Genomic DNA, 18,410 nt, shown 5'->3' on the forward strand with positions numbered 1-18,410 from the left:
GTTGGTGAAATCCAAATCCCAGCAGGAAGCGGGGGGGGGGGGGGGGGAGGGAAAAGTGGAGGCTAGGCACTGCTGTGGGCGGGGACCCGCTTAGGGTTGGGGGCGGAGGACGCCAGGAGGGGCGGAAATCCAGAGTTCAAGGTTGGGAAGAACTCGCTCAGCCTTTCCGTGCCAGCGCGCTGAGGTTAACCTCGGAGGCTCCACGGTGCGGGCACGAAAGGGTGTTGAGCGGTATACATAGCTCTCCATACACATTGAGAGCTCAGCGAGAAAAGGAGGGGGCGAGGAAAGGCAGGTTCCGCCTCCCCCTGGCCCGCGTGCACACACGCGCCCACCGCGGCTCGGGCTGGCTGAGCGCGGGCGAGTGTGAGCGCGGGCGAGTGTGAGCGCGAGTGTGCGCACGCCGCGGAGAGCCTCTGCCCTCGCCTCGCACCCTGCTCAGGGCATCTTGAGAGCCTGGAAACGTGAACAGGCTTAAAGTATGGCATGTTGCAAAGATGGTTTCTGCCAAGAAGGTACCCGCGATCGCCACGTCCTCCCGGGTCAGTTTCGCCCTCCTGCACTTCCTTTGCCTGGCGGCTTGGTGAGTTCTTTGGGGTCCTGAGGGGCAAGGGTGGAGAAGTGGCCAGCTCCGAGCCCCCTCCGGCCGCCGCCCCTCCCAGGGCAAACCAGACCCTCCTGTTTCCGCTGTAAGGTCAGGGACCGAAGCTAGGCTTTTCTGTGACCGCGTAGACGCGGAGAGCAGAAGGGGCACCGGGTGCAAGAAGAGTGTGGGTTTGGGGGTGCGTGTGCTCAGGGTGCGCCTTTCCCGACCATTTCTCTGTCCCCCCATCCTTCAGACCTGCCTCTTGTAGCTTGGGGCAAAAGTCTCTTTCCCTAGAAGATAAACCTGTTTCCACCTGTTCTGTAATCGATTCTTAAAACAACCCCTTACGCCGTTTTCTTTTTTCTTTTTTTTCTTTCTTTTTTTTCTTTTTTTTTTTTTTTTTTTTTTTTTGCGTTTGCAGTTTAAACGAATCCCCAGGACAAAACCAAAAGGAGGAGAAATTATGCCCGGAAAATTTTACCCGCATCCTGGACAGCTTACTCGATGGTTATGACAACAGGCTGCGTCCTGGATTTGGGGGTATGAAAGATTTCAAACGCTCAAGTGTGTCCTGTCTGTCCCTCTCTCGGTCTGCCTGTCTGTCTGTCTGTGGGAATATCATTAGGTATGCCTCGAGTGCAAAAATGGAAAATCTCTTCCCCTCTCTCTCTCTCTCTCTCCCTCCCTCCCTTCCTCTCTCTCCCCGCCCCCCCACCTTGATGAGACCTCTGACAAGAAGACCGCCTCCACCCTTACTTTCCCATCTCCCTGCAGACTCAGAAGCTTTGCTCTGAGTCTCCCCCACACTAATTACCTTCCGGGACCTGACTGCTGGGTGGGGGAGGTTGGAGAGAAAGAGTCAAAAACGGGAACGTGGGGCTCGGCTGCCCAGCTGCGCTGTGCCCTGAGAACGGACTTCCCCTGCACCTGGCCGCTTCGCTCAGAGCTGGTTGCACTTGAGGCAACTGATCCGAAGTCCCTTGTCCTCCCACGTGGTATTTGTTCCTCTGCCAAAACCTCGCCACCGTGCTCTACCTAGGACAAGAATCTGGGGCACGAAGCTGCCTGCTCTGCTAGAGAACCCAGTCCTTTCCTGTTCTCTTACACAGTGGGATCAATTTTTACTTCATTTGGGGAGAGGTCATTTACTTCCCTCCCAAGACTTTGGAGTTAGAGGTGTTTCAGCTTTATTTCTTCCTTAAGTATTTTACAGTAGCTCTAATTAACCCTACTGCGCATCCATTAACCCTACGGTTGCTCCTTTTCATATTCATATTCCATTTGCTTATATAATGAGAATTTATGTGGCAAGCATTTTGCTAGGCACTGTGTTCACAGAATCTGAAGATACAATTCTTAACCTCAGACACCCGCTGGGTCCAGTTCAGGGAGAACACGTGACTTCATCCCAAGTGTCAGTTCAGGACCCGACCACCAAGTCCCTCTTCTTTCCAACTACTCTGAGCCTACTGGGAAATGAGTTGATCAAGACCTAAGCTGTGTCTTAAAAGAGCCTCGAGTAGGAGTAGGAGTAGGAGTAACAATAATAAGCACTAATATTGTATTTATTTATTTATTTATTTGAATTGGCATATACACCAGGCATTTTATAGGCATTACTGAGAGTAAGTTATTACCATCCCCATTTTATAGATGAAGAAATTTAGGCTTGGGAGGCTAAGTAACCAGTTCAAGTTCACAGTTGGTAAGTGGCATGGGCAGGATGTGAACCCAGGTCAGGTTGTATATTTATAAGAGACAAACCCATGACGATGGAGATGATATCAGATGCTATGTGGTGAGCATCACATGATGTTAGCAGCACAGGGGACTTCAAGCTTCCTCCTGAGAGTGTATAAGAGATAGGATGATGAGAGAATAGAGAAAGTGAACGGGAGTAGGACATTCCTGGGAATGAAGACAGAATTAGACACTGTCTGTGGTTTGAAAGAATTATCAGAAGTAAAACAGAATTGGATAGAGTGGAGCTGGATGATTCTTTGGAGTCTGACTAGTCTGGTTCTCCTCATTTGACAAATGGGGACACTGAAGATTAGAAATGGAAAGTGATTTTACAGCGACACATAGCATATTAATGGTTGTCTGGAATCAGGCTTTCTGATCCCCAACTTTTTTTCTGGATTTTATTGAGAAGGTGCTAGGGGGCCATTGAAGGTATTAATTGATTTTTTGGCGTGTTGACAGTGACAAATATGGATGAGAAGGATGAAAGGTTCTCCTCACATTGCCTCAGCAGTAGGATGCTCCGCACTGCATTTGCCTCCGTGCAAATCTGGAAAGAGGCTTCCTTACAGAAGTGAATCATTTGCCAGCGCATGATCTTTCACAAGTGATGGGGAAGTTATCACTATATATCCCACCCCCCAAGAAAAAAATTTGCCGAGAATATTTCAGACAATGTGATACCATTAAAGACTATATTGTCTCAATAAAAGAGGATTTATCTGCCCGTAAAAGTTTTAAACCTGACATTTGAAGTAAGGGGGAAAAATAACAGAAATACGAAATCACAGGAGTTTAAATATTTATTGGAGAATTGATGTACCTGCACATAAATTAAAGTGAAAAGTTACAACTGAAATGGTATGGTTTTATTATTAAATGGCAAAAGTTACAATAGTGTCTCCCCCGTTGGTTATAATGCAAGTATAACTCAAAAAGAAGAAGGTGTCCGTTGCGGATGAATCCTTTTGAACCATCTATCCTCTCCCATGATATTATATAGACAATAAAATGAATGAAATCAGTCAACATGAGCCATTACTGGATTTTGGCCAGCTGCAATATGGCTGAAACGTCTCAAGGGCATTATTAGTCATCTTACTTGTCACTGCTAGGTGATGTACATTACCCACCTGGAGATACTTTTATAGCTTTATGGGAAGAGGTGGAATTCATGTTACTTCAAGTGTTAGCAGTTGATTAATCATTAAAAATGTACGGTGTCACACAATTTTTGGGCTATGCTCATAAATATTTGTGGTAAATGTGATTCATCTTTTTAGAAATGGGTCATTCTCTGTAAATTCACAGCATTCCAAACATGACAGAGGGATAGTAATTCTCACCTGCAGAAAACTGTGTAATCTGTTTACAGGATGTTATAAACAAGCATCGCTGAAAATAATAAGAAAACTCACACTTAGCACAGACTCTTGGATGTGCTGCAAGTTTGGTCCCTTCTTTGACATTTCAGTACTTTGTGGCAAGTTTGGCATTTTAAAAATAAAATGAAAACAATTCGGATTTTGACCGGTATGCTATAAATACAGATTTACTTCCTGGTTCCTTTAATCCCACTTCTGCTCTTTGTAGAGCGTTTACTTTATATCTGTTTATACAACTTAGCTGTGTTCCATTTAAAATAAAGCTAAAAGCAAAGATTTGAATTGAAATTGGATGGTTTGTGATTGCTCAGTAGGCCGGCAGGGGTTGGAATAGATTTGGAAACTAAATTACATATTTTTAATTCAGCAGCACAGCTTGCAACCGGGAAGTAAAAGGAACTGAAATGGTTCTCTTCTTTTCATCCCTCCAGGGTCTCCTCTCCCTTGTCTCCCACGTTCTCCCATTGGAGAAGAAAAGGGGAAAAGGTGAGAAGAGAAGGAAGGAGGCATGGTGAGAGAAGCCAGATTGGGACTTCTGAAGGGGTATAGTTCTTTTGGCCTCTGACAAATCAGTCTGCCATCATCCTGAAGTAGCTTGCACCTGCTTAGAAGTGGCTCACAAGTGAAGCTCTCCACAAAGAAGCTAGAAAATCAGTCCCCTGTGCTCTTAGCCACTTTCCACACTGTTACATGTGGTCTTAAAAATGCATAGCTAACCACCAGGAGATCGTTTAGGAAGTCAGCCCTTACCCACTTCCATTTTACTGCCGGATTACGCTACCTTTGTGCATTTCCATCTTTTGAGGCACGTGGTCTGGAATAATAAATGCTTCAATTGGAGACAGTTGCCTTAGATCCTCTTGCACAAACTCCCTGAAATGGGAACTGACCATTAGGTCAGTTTTGCAAGGTTGCTCACCAACATAGTAGAACTCCACATTAGTGGAGTCCTCTATAGTTTGGAATCATTTTTTTTAAGTTTATTTATTTATTTTGAGAAAGAGAGAGAGAAAGAGAGAGAGAGAGAGAGAGAGAGAGAGAGAGAATCCCAAGCAGGCTCCTCACTGTCAGCGCAGAGCCGGATGTGGGGCTCAGACTCACGTGAGATCATGACCCCAGTGAAAATCAAGGGTCCCACGCTTAACCAGCTGAGCCTCCTGGGTGCCCCAAAACCTTTTTGCATATAATGCTTAATAAGATTAGCAGAGATAAGCAGGGTGGGCATCCTCCCTATCTTAGAGGGGTGGCTGAGAAAAGTTCCAATGAATTGCTCTCAAGAACCCTAAAACTACTCATAGACAAGGCCACTAATACACCAGGCAGCTGGTCTGTTGCGACATCCACTTCTAAGGCTTTTTCAAAACATCCTCTGTTTACCAAGAATGGAATTTTCATTAACATACCTTCTTGTTTCTAATTAGGTTATTAAAATAAGCAAAACTACATTTCCCTCAAAGGAGTGAAATGAGAACTTTTATTCTAAAGCTTTAATAACATTTTAAAATGGGAAAGCAAATATGGAGAAGTATATATACTTTGGTATATTTGGAACATCTTTACTATAGAAATAAAAATATTCTTGCAATGTTTCACATGATCCATATCCTAACCTGAAAATTAAATTAATTCACTAACCTTGTGCTAGCTTTATTGAGTCTACAGAGAATATATTTTTGAAAGTATATAGATGAAAGAACACTTAAAATCCACAGGGTGACAGAAAAATAAAGCTTCATTCTCTTTTGATTTGTCACACCCACTTATGCATTCATTTGTTGAACCAATACCTATTGAGACCACTATGTATCAGGAACAATGTGAGCTTGTAAAGATGTAATTCTGAATCAGACACAGGCCCTCGTGAACTATATGGCTAAGCAGTGTAGTAGAGAGATAAAACTACAGAGAAACAACTAAATAATTAAAGATCTCCCCATGGGACAATCCAATAGCATGCTAAGATAGAGAATAAATTGGATAAGGGGTCTATTTCAGCACAGTGGTCAAGAAAGTCTCTTAAGCTGAGACCTAAGGGTGACAGATATAGAAAAGGTAAGCAATAGTTGTTCTCAGATAGAACAAAAAGGCAAGTTTAAGGATCCTAAGGTAGATAAGAATTTAGTGTGATATAGGCAATGAAGGGAGTCCGGGAAAGGGAGTTCCATGAAGGTAGTAAGAAAGCAAGAGGAAGATTCTCACAGTTCTAGCTTGTGATGGTAAACAAAGACCAGATCATGCAAGACCTTTAGTAAAAGAGTTTAGATCTTTCTTTTAGTGAACCCGGAAGCCATTGGAGTTTTTTAGGTGGAGAGAATGAATGACTTGGTGTGACTTTGTATCATGATTCCTCTGACTGCTGCTTAATAAAAGGAAGGATATAGAGGTTGGGCAATACTGGAAGCAAAGAGACCAATGAAGAAGGTTTGTGTGTGTGTGTGTGTGTGTGTGTGTGTGTGTGTGTGTGTGTGGTGAGGGATGGGAGGTTCTCTGAAGTTAGTGGTGGGTTGTAGTAAATGTAGATGTAGTAAAATGGAGTTAAGTGAAAAAAATTAAGATACATTTTGGAAATATAATCGAACTATTAATTGGTGCTGGATTTCATAGGGGTGGTAAAGGAAAGTGAGGAATCAAAAAATGACCCCTGGATTTTTATTTTGAGAAAATGGGCAGAGGAAGGTGTTATTTAAATTAGGGAGGTGGGGAGGAAGAAGAGAGATGGGCGTGAAATCAAGAAATCATGTGTGGATACGTTGAGTTTAGGATACATATATGGAGTCCTAGCGGTTGTACTTGTTTGGATATCAGACAAGAGTTTTGTTTAGAGATATGCAAGAGTCACCAGCATATAACACTGTGAGAATAGATGCTAAAGAAGAGTATGAAGGCACAAAGAGCCCTGAACCAAACCTCCAAGAGCATTAACAGTTGAGGAAAGGTAGAAAACAGAATTGCCAGAGAAGGATGTAAAAGAGGAGACTGTGATATGTAGGTGGGCACTAGGAGAGTGTGAATTTCTAGAAGTCAAGAGAATGGAATGTCTTAGGAAGGAGGGATGAGAAAAACCTTTTTCAAAACCTTCCAAGACGTAAGTAAGATAAGTCTGGCCACATGAAGATATTTCATTTGGTTCACTTTTCATTAACTACTTACTAATCATATAATATGTGCCAGGCATGATTCTAGGATGGCACTGGAATGCATTAGTGAACAAAAGAGATGCAGTTCCCTACCTTCATGAGCTGACACTTTAGTGAAAGGGACAGAAAATGAACAACAGAAATAAATAAAATATAGAGTGTCAGAAGTCGATAACTGCTATGGAGTAATATAAAGCAGGGAGGAGTTGCAGTTTTAACAAAGTTGGTAAGAAAGACTTCGTTGAGAAGGTGATTTTTAAAGTTTATTTATTTTGTGAGAGAGGGAGGGAGAGAGAGAGAAAGAGAATGAGTAGGAGAGGGCCAGAGAGAGAGCGAGAGAATCCCAAGCAGGCTCTATGCTGTCAGTGTAGAATCCCACGTGGGGCTTGAACCTAGGAGCCGTGAGATCATGACCTGAGCCAAAACCAAGAGTCAGGCACTTAACCGACTGAGCCACCCAGGCACCTGAGAAGGTGGTATTTGAACAGTGATTCTAAGTATAGGTAAAAGCATAAGCCACATTTGGGTTGAAGGAACTCTATGTGCCAAAGTGCTAAGCATGGAAATCAGTGTCGCTGCAGTAAAGTTTAGCAGGACTGAAGAGTAAGAAGGGGTTAGTGTGATACAAAGATGAGGTTGTGTAAAGCTTTGCAAGCTGGTAAGGACTTTGCTTTTACTGTGATTCACATCAGAAGTGATTAGAGAGATTCCAACAGGGGCAAAACCTGAACTGCCTAATTTTCAAAAGCCCACCTTGGATTTTGTATTGACAACAGGCACTCAGGGTCAAGGGCAAAGGCAGAGAGGTCTTCACAATTAACTAGGTGAGAGATGATGGATATTTTGACCAAGCTGGTGGCAGTGAAGCTTGTAAAGTTGGAAGAAATGATGGGTTTCTGGCTATGTTTCAAAGGTCTAGTCCACTGACGACAGCTAGGATGTGGGATGTGAGGAAAAGGGAGGGGTCAAATCTGACTCCAAAGTTTTTGACTTGAACGCCTGGAGAAATAGATTTGCCGACACTGCGGCAGAAGCAGATTTGGGGTGTGGATGAACAATTTGTATGTGGATATGTTAAATTTGAGATGCCGATTGGACATTAAGTGGAGGTAAGTCTGAAAAGCAGGGACGATTGGTATGTCACTATATATGGTATTTAAAGCCATAAGACTAAAGGAATCATCAAGAGATTAAGGATGATAGAGAAGAGGTACAAATATAGGACTCTGAAGTCTCCAGTGTTAAGAGGTGGGAGAGAAGAGGAATCTCTGTCTCAGGAAGACCAAGTGAGGAGTGGCCTTTGGGTAGGAGGAAAATCTCAGAGTATGCATACTGGATGTTAAATTAAAAATATATAAATATAAATAGATAGATATAGATATTTGTTTAGAATAGGAGGTGGGGGTGCATGGGTGTCTCAGTCGGTTAAGCCTCGGACTCTTGGTGTCATTCAGGTCATTATCTCAGAGTTCATAAGTTCCAGCCATCTTTGCTGATGGTGTGGAGTCTGCTTGGGATTCTGTATCTCCCCCTTTCACTGCCCCTCCCCACTCTCTCTTCTCTCAAAATAAATAAACTTAAAAGAAAAAGAGGACTCCCTCTCCCCCCCCTCAAAAATAAACATTTAAAAATTTTTAAAAAAAAGTGGTGGGGGGGGCCTGGGTGGCTCAGTCAGTTAGACGACTGACTTCAGCTCAGGTCATGATCTCAGCATTCGTGGGTTTGAGCCCTGCCTCAGGTTCTTTGCTGACAGCTCAGAGCCAGGAAACTGCTTAGGATTCTGTGTCTCCCTCTCTCTCTCTGCCCCTCCCCCACTCACACTCTGTCTCTCTCTCCCCAAAATAAATAAACATTAAAAATTAAAAAAAAAAGGAGGTGGGATTGATCATTTACTTCTTAATGCTCCTGACAGATTAAGAAAGATAAGAACATAAAATTGATCACTACATTCAGCAATATCTGCATGGTCAGTGATTTTGACAGGAGCAGTTTTGGTGCTGTGATGGGTGTGGAGGTCTGATTGGGAGGCATTGAAAGAATGGGAGGAGTCTTTGGACATTTGTATTAAATTATTGTACGGGGCAGCAGAGAAATGGGGTGGTAAATGGAAGGAGAAGTAGGATCAAGAGAGCCTTTCTATTTTCACTTATTTTTAATATTTCTAATGCTTATTTTTTTGAGAAAGAGAGAGAGAGAAAGAGAGACCGAGACAGAGTGCAAGCAGAGGAGGGTAGAGAGGGAGGGAGACACCGAATCCGAAGCAGGCTCCAGGCTCTGGGCTTCAGCACAGAGCCTGATGCCGGGCTTGAACTCACAAGCTGTGAGATCATGACCTGAGCCTGTTTAAAAGTGGGAGAGATTAGGGGCGCCTGGGTGGCGCAGTCGGATAAGTGTCTGACTTCAGCCAGGTCACGATCTCGCGGTCCGACTTCAACCAGGTCACGATCTCGCGGTCCGTGAGTTCGAGCCCCGTGTCGGGCTCTGGGCTGATGGCTCAGAGCCTGGAGCCTGTTTCCGATTCTGTGTCTCCCTCTCTCTCTGCCCCTCCCCCGTTCATGCTCTGTCTCTGTCTGTCCCAAAAATAAAATAAAAAAAAAAGTTGATAAAAGTGGGAGAGATTAAATTATTTTTTTAAATCTGTGGGAATTGTGTCAGAGATATGAATGATATTGACAAAAGGGATTTTCGTGGATCCTGGGCATGAAAACCAGGTTATGAGAGATGGTAGAGTGAATAGAAAAGGAAGAATGAGAGGCAATAATGGATTTGTTTTCCCCAGAAGTTCACGAGATGAAAAGCAAGAGGAAGAGGGAAGGTTGCCTTCTTTTCAGATGAGAAATATCAGAATACATCTGTAGGGGATCACCTAGTAGGGGGTACGTTAATATTACAATGGAGGGAAGGAATAACTGAGAGAAAGACAAGGGACTATAGAAACCAGAACAGGAATGTACTTTGTTCTCTCAGTTTAGCAAAAAAGATGTACTGCTGCTCTCTATCGTATATTTGCATTTTCTTTCGGGCAGGGCAAGGATACGCAACATGCCTTTGGTGTTTCCCAAAGTAGGCCCTGTAAACTCTAGATAGAGCCTATTTGCAACTTTATGGATATTTATTTAGATAATATTTCCCTGGGTTGTTAGTTTCCTTTTAGGTGAAAAATACATCAACCGGCATGATATTACTGCCTGGGCCTTTTTATTGTATTTATTTTTAAAAGCCTCTTTTGCACGGAATTGGATTCTGGATTAAAAGTACTTGGTTCACCAATAACATCCATTATCGGTCCACACATAACCTTATTTTTAACTACCCATCCATCTATGGACTCATTCACTGCGATAGAGTAGACACCAGTTCAATCATTAAACTGTACAACTTTGATAACTTCCATCCTGCTATGTAGTCTCCTTCATCTTTTCTCCCTGTCTGCCCCATCGGAAGCAACCACCGCTCCAAGTCCTTTTTAAATTATTTCATAGGTTTTCTTTGAATCTCATTTTGGCTCAATTTTTAAATTTTTAAATTAGGAAATGTATTGGCTTGGAACATGTTATATATGAGCTTTTGGTGTTTTTCTCCCCCCACTTAATTGTGTATGCTAAGGTTCATTCTTGCTGATGCATATTGCTATGGATCATTCATTTGACTGCTGTGTGATATTCCCACTTCATAGGAACTAGTTTATTCATCTTCTCTGTTGGCAGTAGGCATTTTGCTTGTTTCCAAGATTGTGTTGCTGTGAATATTCTGGCCCAAATTTCCTGCTGTAAATGTGCAAAAGTTTCTTTTGCATATACATCCAGGAATGGATTTTTCTGGATCTTAGTGTAAGTGGGAGTTCAACTTGATGAGATAATGCCAAACTGTTTTCTGTGGTAGTTTTACAAATTAAAACTCTCATTTACAATGAATATGAGATTCAGGATCCACAAACCCTTCAACCATACTTGAAATGGTCTTTGATTGTGAAATAATTAGAATTTTCTGGTTTCTAATGTGGTTGGATGTCTTCTCAAACCTTTAATGCCTACAAAGATTTTCTTTCTGTGAATTGCATTTTTCATCTTTGGCCCTGATTTCATTGGTTTTTTAAATGCTTTTCTTATTTATTTAAATACTTTAATTATTTAAAAAGGTGACCTGGGTTGATAGAAGGATCATAGGACATAGGAAGCACTAATCTTTAATGTCATTTAAGTAAAACTCTATAGCATTCTGTTTTCTCTGTGACATCAATGGATACCTTTTCTTTGTTTACCAGGCAGGAAGGCTAGCATTTCTGTATTTTTTGATGACAAACTAAATTATAGATTTCTTTAAATATATCACTCAAGATTCCTTGTTGTTATTGTACCTCCTAAATACGTTAAATCTCTTGAGTTTTGGAAATACATCAGCAGTGTTTTGTAAGATGTAGCTTGATGCATGAATTTAAGTGGCTGGAAAACCATAAATATGTCCTCAAATGCATAGCTGGGGACAAAATGTGAACAGGATTAACCATTTCCATAATCAGCCAGACACATTAGGTCTTTTTCCTGGTGTGACAGCAAATTGGACCCTGTTATTGGGCAAGAAATTAAATCGTTATATCCTTTGACCAGGTCTGTACAGCTGAAGTAAAGTTAATAGTGGAAAATTATCTCATATATTATTAATTGTCTTCCTACTTTGCACCCACGTTAGATTCATTAATAAGATGGGAATATTCCTTTGCATTTGATCTTAGTAGTCTTGGTTCTTTCTTTCAAAGACTATTGCAGATCACTTTGTTTGCCTTACAAAATGCCAACTACATTTTGCAGATTAAAAATCACTTCCCTATTACCAAAGAAGTCAGATTTTTTAAATAAAATATGTCTTTGATGTTACACAAATGCATGTAACATTATGAGAAGTCCTTCCAAGCTCAAAATTATCTGGTTTCTATGTAATTATGCTCTTAGTAAGGTTGATTTGAACATCCTAAACAGTAGTGTTAGAGGAAGCGTCTCTAAGAATTGCTCTTAATTACATAGCGACCATTATTCATAGAAAACTGATTTATTGGAAACCTATTACGTTTAAGGCCGGAGATTAGTTCTGGGAAAGGATACAAATATAAATAAGACACAGTTTCAGCTTTAATCAGGAAATATTTTTAGCTTAACTGGTGTAACACATGAATCCAAGTAATTTTTCTTTTTGGGAAGTTTTTGAATCACTAGTGCGGTGATACTAAGAACACGGACACATAGTTATTGACCACCTAGTATGTGCAATGTGCTATACTAGTTGGGAACTTCAAGGAGCATTAAGATTTCATTTTACTGTTAAGGGGAGAAAGAAAGAATCAAACAAGCTATGATAAGAGCAAAGACATAGAAAGAGATGCAAGAACACAGTTCAGAACTTAAGCATAAACAAAATTTAGGTGTAACATAAACAAAATTTAGGAAATTTAGGTATGGCATGTTATGTTGTAGATAGAAAATTATATAAGCAATTAATTATTGTTTCTTATTTAATGATGTCATTAGCATAGTAAAGCCAGAACATATTTTGGAGATCACTACAAGGGGGTTATAATTCTGGCTCTGGCTTATTATATTTAAATTCTGTGAGCTCAGTTTCCAGATCCATAAAATCCTCACGATAATATCACCCTGGGAGGGTATTGTGAAAATTAAATGAAATAGTATATGGAAAGAGGCTAGTATCCTGCCTGGCATGTAGTAGGCCTTCAATACATAGAATATTATATCTCTGTTTATTGCTCTTTGGAAAAAAACCCATTCCCGGTGAGTTAGTTTCACACCAGCATGCCCACTGATCTGTCCACACTCCATCCCCACTGCCATATTCCCAGTATAGACCACCATCATTTCTCGGCTAGGCTAGGCTGCTGTCAGCCTCTTATAAGAGCCCTTCTTCTACACTTGCCTCCCTATAATTTATTGTCCGTACAACTGCCAGAGGGATTTTATAAAAAATATAATTCAGGTCACATAATTTCCTTACTTCAGACTCTTGATGGCCTCCCAATGATGAAGGGATAAAAAACAAACTTCCTCACAGCCTAAGGCAGAGCTGTACTGAATATCAGAGGGAGAAAACGTTGGGAAAGAACAGGGAAAAATTGTTTCTTTTGCATTTCTGTATTCTTTTGTTTGGGCTGCCATAACAAAATACTACAGACAGGGTGGCTTAAACGGCAGCGAGTTCAAGATGTCAGCAGAGGGTTGGTTTCTTCTAAGTCCACTCTCCTTTGCTTGTGGATGGCTATCTTCTCTGTCTTCATTCACATGGTCTTTCTTCTGTGTGTTTCTGTGTCCTAATCTCCTCTTCTTAGAAGGACACCAGTCACATTGGATTAGAACCCATCTTAATGACCTCATTTTAACCTCATTCCCCCTTTTTTTAAATTTTTTTTTCAACGTTTTTATTTTTATTTTTGGGACAGAGAGAGACAGAGCATGAACGGGGGAGGGGCAGAGAGAGAGGGAGACACAGAATCGGAAACAGGCTCCAGGCTCCGAGCCATCAGCCCAGAGCCTGACGCGGGGCTTGAACTCACGGACCGCGAGATCGTGACCTGGCTGAAGCCGGACGCTTAACCGACTGCGCCACCCAGGCGCCGCAACCTCATTCCCTTTTTTAAAGACCCTAACTCCAAATACAGGTACATTCTGAGGTACTGGGGGTTAGGACTTCAACATATGAATTCGGAAAGAGCATAATTCAGCCCATAACAACCTCTTTATGTGTTGCCCATCTGTCACTGGGATCTCTAATAGTTCTTTTCCATGTAGTTTTAACAACTGTCACCATAATGTGTAGTATAAATATGTTGCTTAAAAGATGCCACTTTAGAATATCAGCTCAGGTGCGGATCTCTGTCCCCTGACTCTGGTTTTCATTCTGCTTATGCTTTCATTTCTTATCATTTTCTTCCTTACCTGCTTGGCCCCAGCCACACTGGCCTCTTTCCTAGTCCCCAAGCACACTAAGGCCTCTCCCGCCTCTAGGCTTTCTTCCCTGAAGTTCTTTATGGCCTGTGATGCAATTCTCTCAGTTCCTCCAATGCCTCATGCTTACCCTCCAGGTCTCAGTTTAAAAGTTACTGCTTTGAAGAAGGGCTACAACATCTAGGCTTTCCCAGTCTCTAACTCAATTACCAGCCTGTTTTATATCTCTTATGAATGACAAGATCCTCCCATGTAATTTATTTCTTGATTACTTATACTCAGACTTCTCTAATAGCACATTAACTCCCTGAGGCAGGAAGCTCTTAAGTCTTGTTTCCTACTGAAGCACCAGGGCCTAGTATGGAACCTGGCACACAGCAGGTGCTCACTCAATAGATGTTTATTGAATGAATGTCCAAATGAAATCTCTTTACCAATCATATCTTCAGAATCTAGCTTGTCTGAAAGACCTATGTGATCATATAAAGCAAATACTGAATAATGCCACAAACTAACTCAACAATACTAGGATTGTAATTCTGAAGGCAAACGTTTTTCAAGAATCATTAAGAAAGAATTATGTAAGAATTTGAAAATAGCCATTATTGGGGTGCCTGGGTGGCTCAGTCAGTTAGGCATCCAACTTCAGCTCTTGTCATGATCTTGCGGTTCATGGGTTTGAGCTCCACTTCAGGCTCTGTGCTGCCAGCTCAGAGCCTGGATCCTGCTTCAGATTCTGTGTCTCCCTCTCTCTCTGCCCCTTCCCCATTCACACACTCCTTCTCTCTCTCTCAAAAATAAAATAAACATTAAAAAATATTTAAAAAAAGAAAATACCCATTATTATCATGGAATCATTATAACTATAAGAATTAGTATAACCCCATGCACCTTAAAATAAATTTGTAAGTAAAAATTACGTTGGTCTAATTCCTCTCCTACGCTTCTCTCACTCCCATAGAACACTTACGGTCTTAATATTTTATAGGACATATTTTGGTAAATACTATTCTAGAAATCAGATGAGCATTGTCCGTAAACTAGAATAACGTGAACAGCATCACCTAGGAACCTGTTAGAGATGCAAATTACCAGGCTCCACTTTAGGTCAATCAGCAAGTGTAGGGTGGAGCCCAGCATTCTGTGCTCTAACAAACCTTCGAGGTGATTCTGATTCAGTTCCAATTTGAAAACCGCTGCCCTAAATTGATCTTTGAAGTAACTTTTAATTTCTCAAGAATCTTGTCAAACAACAGTTCAGTTGTCAGGACATATGCAACCTTAATTGTTCTAAGTAACTTACCTCCTTTGCTCTGACATGCAGCGACTTAATGCTTTTGATACTTTAGTGGCTCTTAAGAAACTAGCAGAATAACTTGTCCCACTCTTGAACCACTTTGAGTTAAAAGCTCTGTTTTCTAAAATTCAACACACATTATCAGCTTCTTGGATTGCCTATCTATTCCCGGAACATTTTGGCTTAATGAGCTTATTGCTACCATATTTTTGTTGTTGTTTATAATTGCTCATTCAAATGAAAATTCAGTTAACTTCTCACACTTATTTTCTCTGCTTTCCAAAGGTGTTAGTATTTTTTTTTTAATGCAAACTCATTGGGGCGCCTGGGTGGCTCAGTCAGTTGAGCGTCTGACTCTTGATTTTGGCTCAGGTCATGATCCCAGGGCCATGGGATTGAGCCCTGTGTCAGGCTCAGCGTGAGCATGGAGCCTGCTTAGGATTCTCTCTTTCCTTCTCTCCCTAGCTCATGCTCTCTGTCTCTAAAATAAAATTTAAAATAACCTATTTATAAATGAAAAAACCTCTGATAGATCAATCTGATCTGTACCTTTTCTTTCACTATACTTACAAAGGATATATTTTTCTTTTTTAAAAAATATATTTATTTATTCTTTGGCGCAGGTCACGATCTCACAGTTTGTGGGTTCGAACCCTGCGTCAGGCTCTGCGATGACAGCTTTGAGCCTGGAGCCTGCTTTGGATTCTGTGTCTCCCTCTCTCTTTGCCCCTTCTAACTTGTGCTCTGTCTCTCTGTCTCTCTCTCTCTCTCTCAAAAATAAATAAACATTAAAAAATTTTTAATTAATTAATTTATTTTGAGGGAGGCAAAGAGAGTGTGAGTGGGGGAGGAGGGGCAGAGAGAGAGGGAGAATCTCAAGGAGGCTCTGAACTGTTATCATAGAGCTGGATGTGGGGCCCAAACTCACGAAACTGTGAGATCATGACCTGAGCCAAAATCAAGAGTCAGAAGCTCAACCAACTGAGCCATTCAGATACCCCTATTTGTCTTAAGATAGTTATTCAAGAAAGAATTTCTAATTCTCCTTCAAACCATTTTTTTTTTCCTGTGGCTCAGTCTTCATCCTATACAGGGAGAAATATTCTGATTCATTTTTATGAGGATAACTTTAGACCTAGGGCATTAAGCTATACTAACTGTTATTTGTCTTTTTCTTTTTCTTTTCTTTTCTTTTTTTTTTTTTTTTTTTTGGCATAAATCCAATTGTCCAACCAGTATCCAAAGGAAATAGTGCATCTTGATAGCAATGTTATTCTTTCCAGTATACAGTATCTAGCTTCTGGCCATACCATGGTATAAACCATCATTTAAGGAAATGATGTTCAAGAGGGCAACAATTTTTTATTTTTGTTAGGAATAAAAAGGTATATATATCATAATGACTATCATTATTGAGAGCATTATGTTCTAGAGACTGGGGCAAGTCATTTACACTTATTATTTTACTTAATACTCATTAAAACCTTAACCTATTAGGATTCATGACTTGACTAAGATCGTATATTTAAAAAGAGCCAAATTTAAATTCCACAATTCCTGATGTTAAGCACCATGCTAAACCCAGATTGTAGGAATTTTCCTTTGTCTAAAATCTGTGTCAGCCCCATTATCATGATGCTCCCGCCTTTTCCCTTCTGCCAAACACACCCATGTATTTGTTTCTGAACCAATGCTATTTACACCTAGGAAAGAATCTCAGTAGTGGCGTTTATCAGAAGCCAAGAGAAACTACTACTTAATAAGTACTCTTATGAGAGAGTCACTGTGTTCAGGGTCTTATGTGAGCAATTTCACTTGATCCCTATAGGTAGTCTTGCTTGATATGTGCGATTGCTGCTTTTGAGAGGTTCAGTAGCCTGCCCTTGATCAAACAGCTAGTAGGTGGCAAGAGGTGAATAGGTCTGGCTTGTAGGAGAGTTTGTCTTTAATCTCAGTTACCGGTGGATGGTGTGCCTACTGTTAAAGGTGCCATGAATCATTTTTGTGCTCTTATTTAAGTAGAATCCTCAGCTTTCCAAAGACGACCATTATGGTTTTTCTCCTCCTCACTCTTGTGGCTAAGTTCCCTCTTTTTAACAGCTTGCTTCTTTACTAAGGGCCAATCAGATGACGGACTATAAAAAATTACAAAGGCTAAGAGTTTTTGTTCCCTGCACTGCCTTTCACAGTAGTGACTGGTAGGTGATGTATTTCTTTAAGAAACAATGTTACCCTAAGTAATTTTTTTTTTTGCCTGTAAATAAACACTGCTTTCTGGTTCTGTTATTCTTTTGTCTACATTTTTTTTTTTGTAGAGGTGCATTATCTCACTAAATATTTAAGATGCCAGTAAAAACATGATATATCTGTATTTGCTCTATTCTCCTTGCCTGTAATATTGGTATTTTTTTTTCACTCCTATTTACTTCATACCTACTAGGTCCTGTTACAGAAGTAAAAACTGACATATATGTCACCAGCTTTGGACCTGTTTCTGATGTGGAAATGGTAGGTATTTAGGAAACTTCATGTACTTTTTGTCTTTTGAAGAAAACATGCAGAAGAGAGGGCAAATGATATTTATCTTGTTAATCGCACACAGCTAGAAAGTCAAAGAGCCTCCTAATTAGACTTAAAGGTTTATAAGGATAAGACATTGAATTTACATTTCAGCTCTAATATTTGAGTATATTTTGGTTTGGAGTTATTCTCAACAAAGAAAAAAAAACCTTACTATTACTTGTGTCAGTGGTACAACCTTTTATGTAGTGATTTTTTTTCCTTAGAAAATTGTTGAAGTGGAGAAAATTGAAGAGTGTAATTAGTTTTTGTATAAAACTATATTGTAGTCCTAACTGCATTTAGTACTCCATGTTGGCCCAACTGCTCACAACTTGCCCCCCCCCGCCCCCCCATGCCTTCTCTTCCTGCCTCTTTCTCATGCTTAAAGAGGTTAGAACACCAAACACTGGTCAGGATGAATTCATCTATTCAGTTGTGCCCTCTAAAATTAAATATATGTAGTTTAAAGGTTAAAGGACCTACTTTACCTTTTTTCCTTGGCCTTAGGCTCCTAGGCTAATTTTAATAAATTTTGTGAATATAAAATTGCTTTTTACATATTTTACTTGTCTTAGAGATGCCTACAATTTTATGATTAATAATACAATGATATTTGTTACACTTTTACTAATTTTGCTACCTGGTCTAAAGCACAACTGTAATTACTTTGTGCTGGTAGTTTTATTAAATTATAGTAATTAGTCTTGAATGATTCATGTGTATGGTAATTTATTTACCTGATGAAGCAGA

General features: G+C 40.5%; 1 protein-coding gene across 1 annotated transcript in view; it reads left to right on the forward strand.

Annotated features, from left to right (window-relative positions):
* Nucleotides 1-442: 442 nt before the first annotated feature.
* The window catches only part of GABRA4 (gamma-aminobutyric acid type A receptor subunit alpha4), a 69,711-nt gene continuing 51,743 nt past the window's right edge, over nucleotides 443-18,410 (forward strand). The window contains exons 1-3 of the mRNA XM_015072318.3: nucleotides 443-583; nucleotides 1,008-1,126; nucleotides 17,539-17,606. Of these exons, the coding sequence (XP_014927804.1) occupies nucleotides 498-583; nucleotides 1,008-1,126; nucleotides 17,539-17,606 (273 nt within the window). The 5' untranslated portion in view covers nucleotides 443-497. The remainder of the gene's footprint in view (nucleotides 584-1,007; nucleotides 1,127-17,538; nucleotides 17,607-18,410) is intronic.

This window comes from Acinonyx jubatus, chromosome B1 (assembly GCF_027475565.1).
Source record: "Acinonyx jubatus isolate Ajub_Pintada_27869175 chromosome B1, VMU_Ajub_asm_v1.0, whole genome shotgun sequence".
In the NCBI taxonomy this organism is placed as follows: Eukaryota; Metazoa; Chordata; class Mammalia; order Carnivora; family Felidae; genus Acinonyx; species Acinonyx jubatus.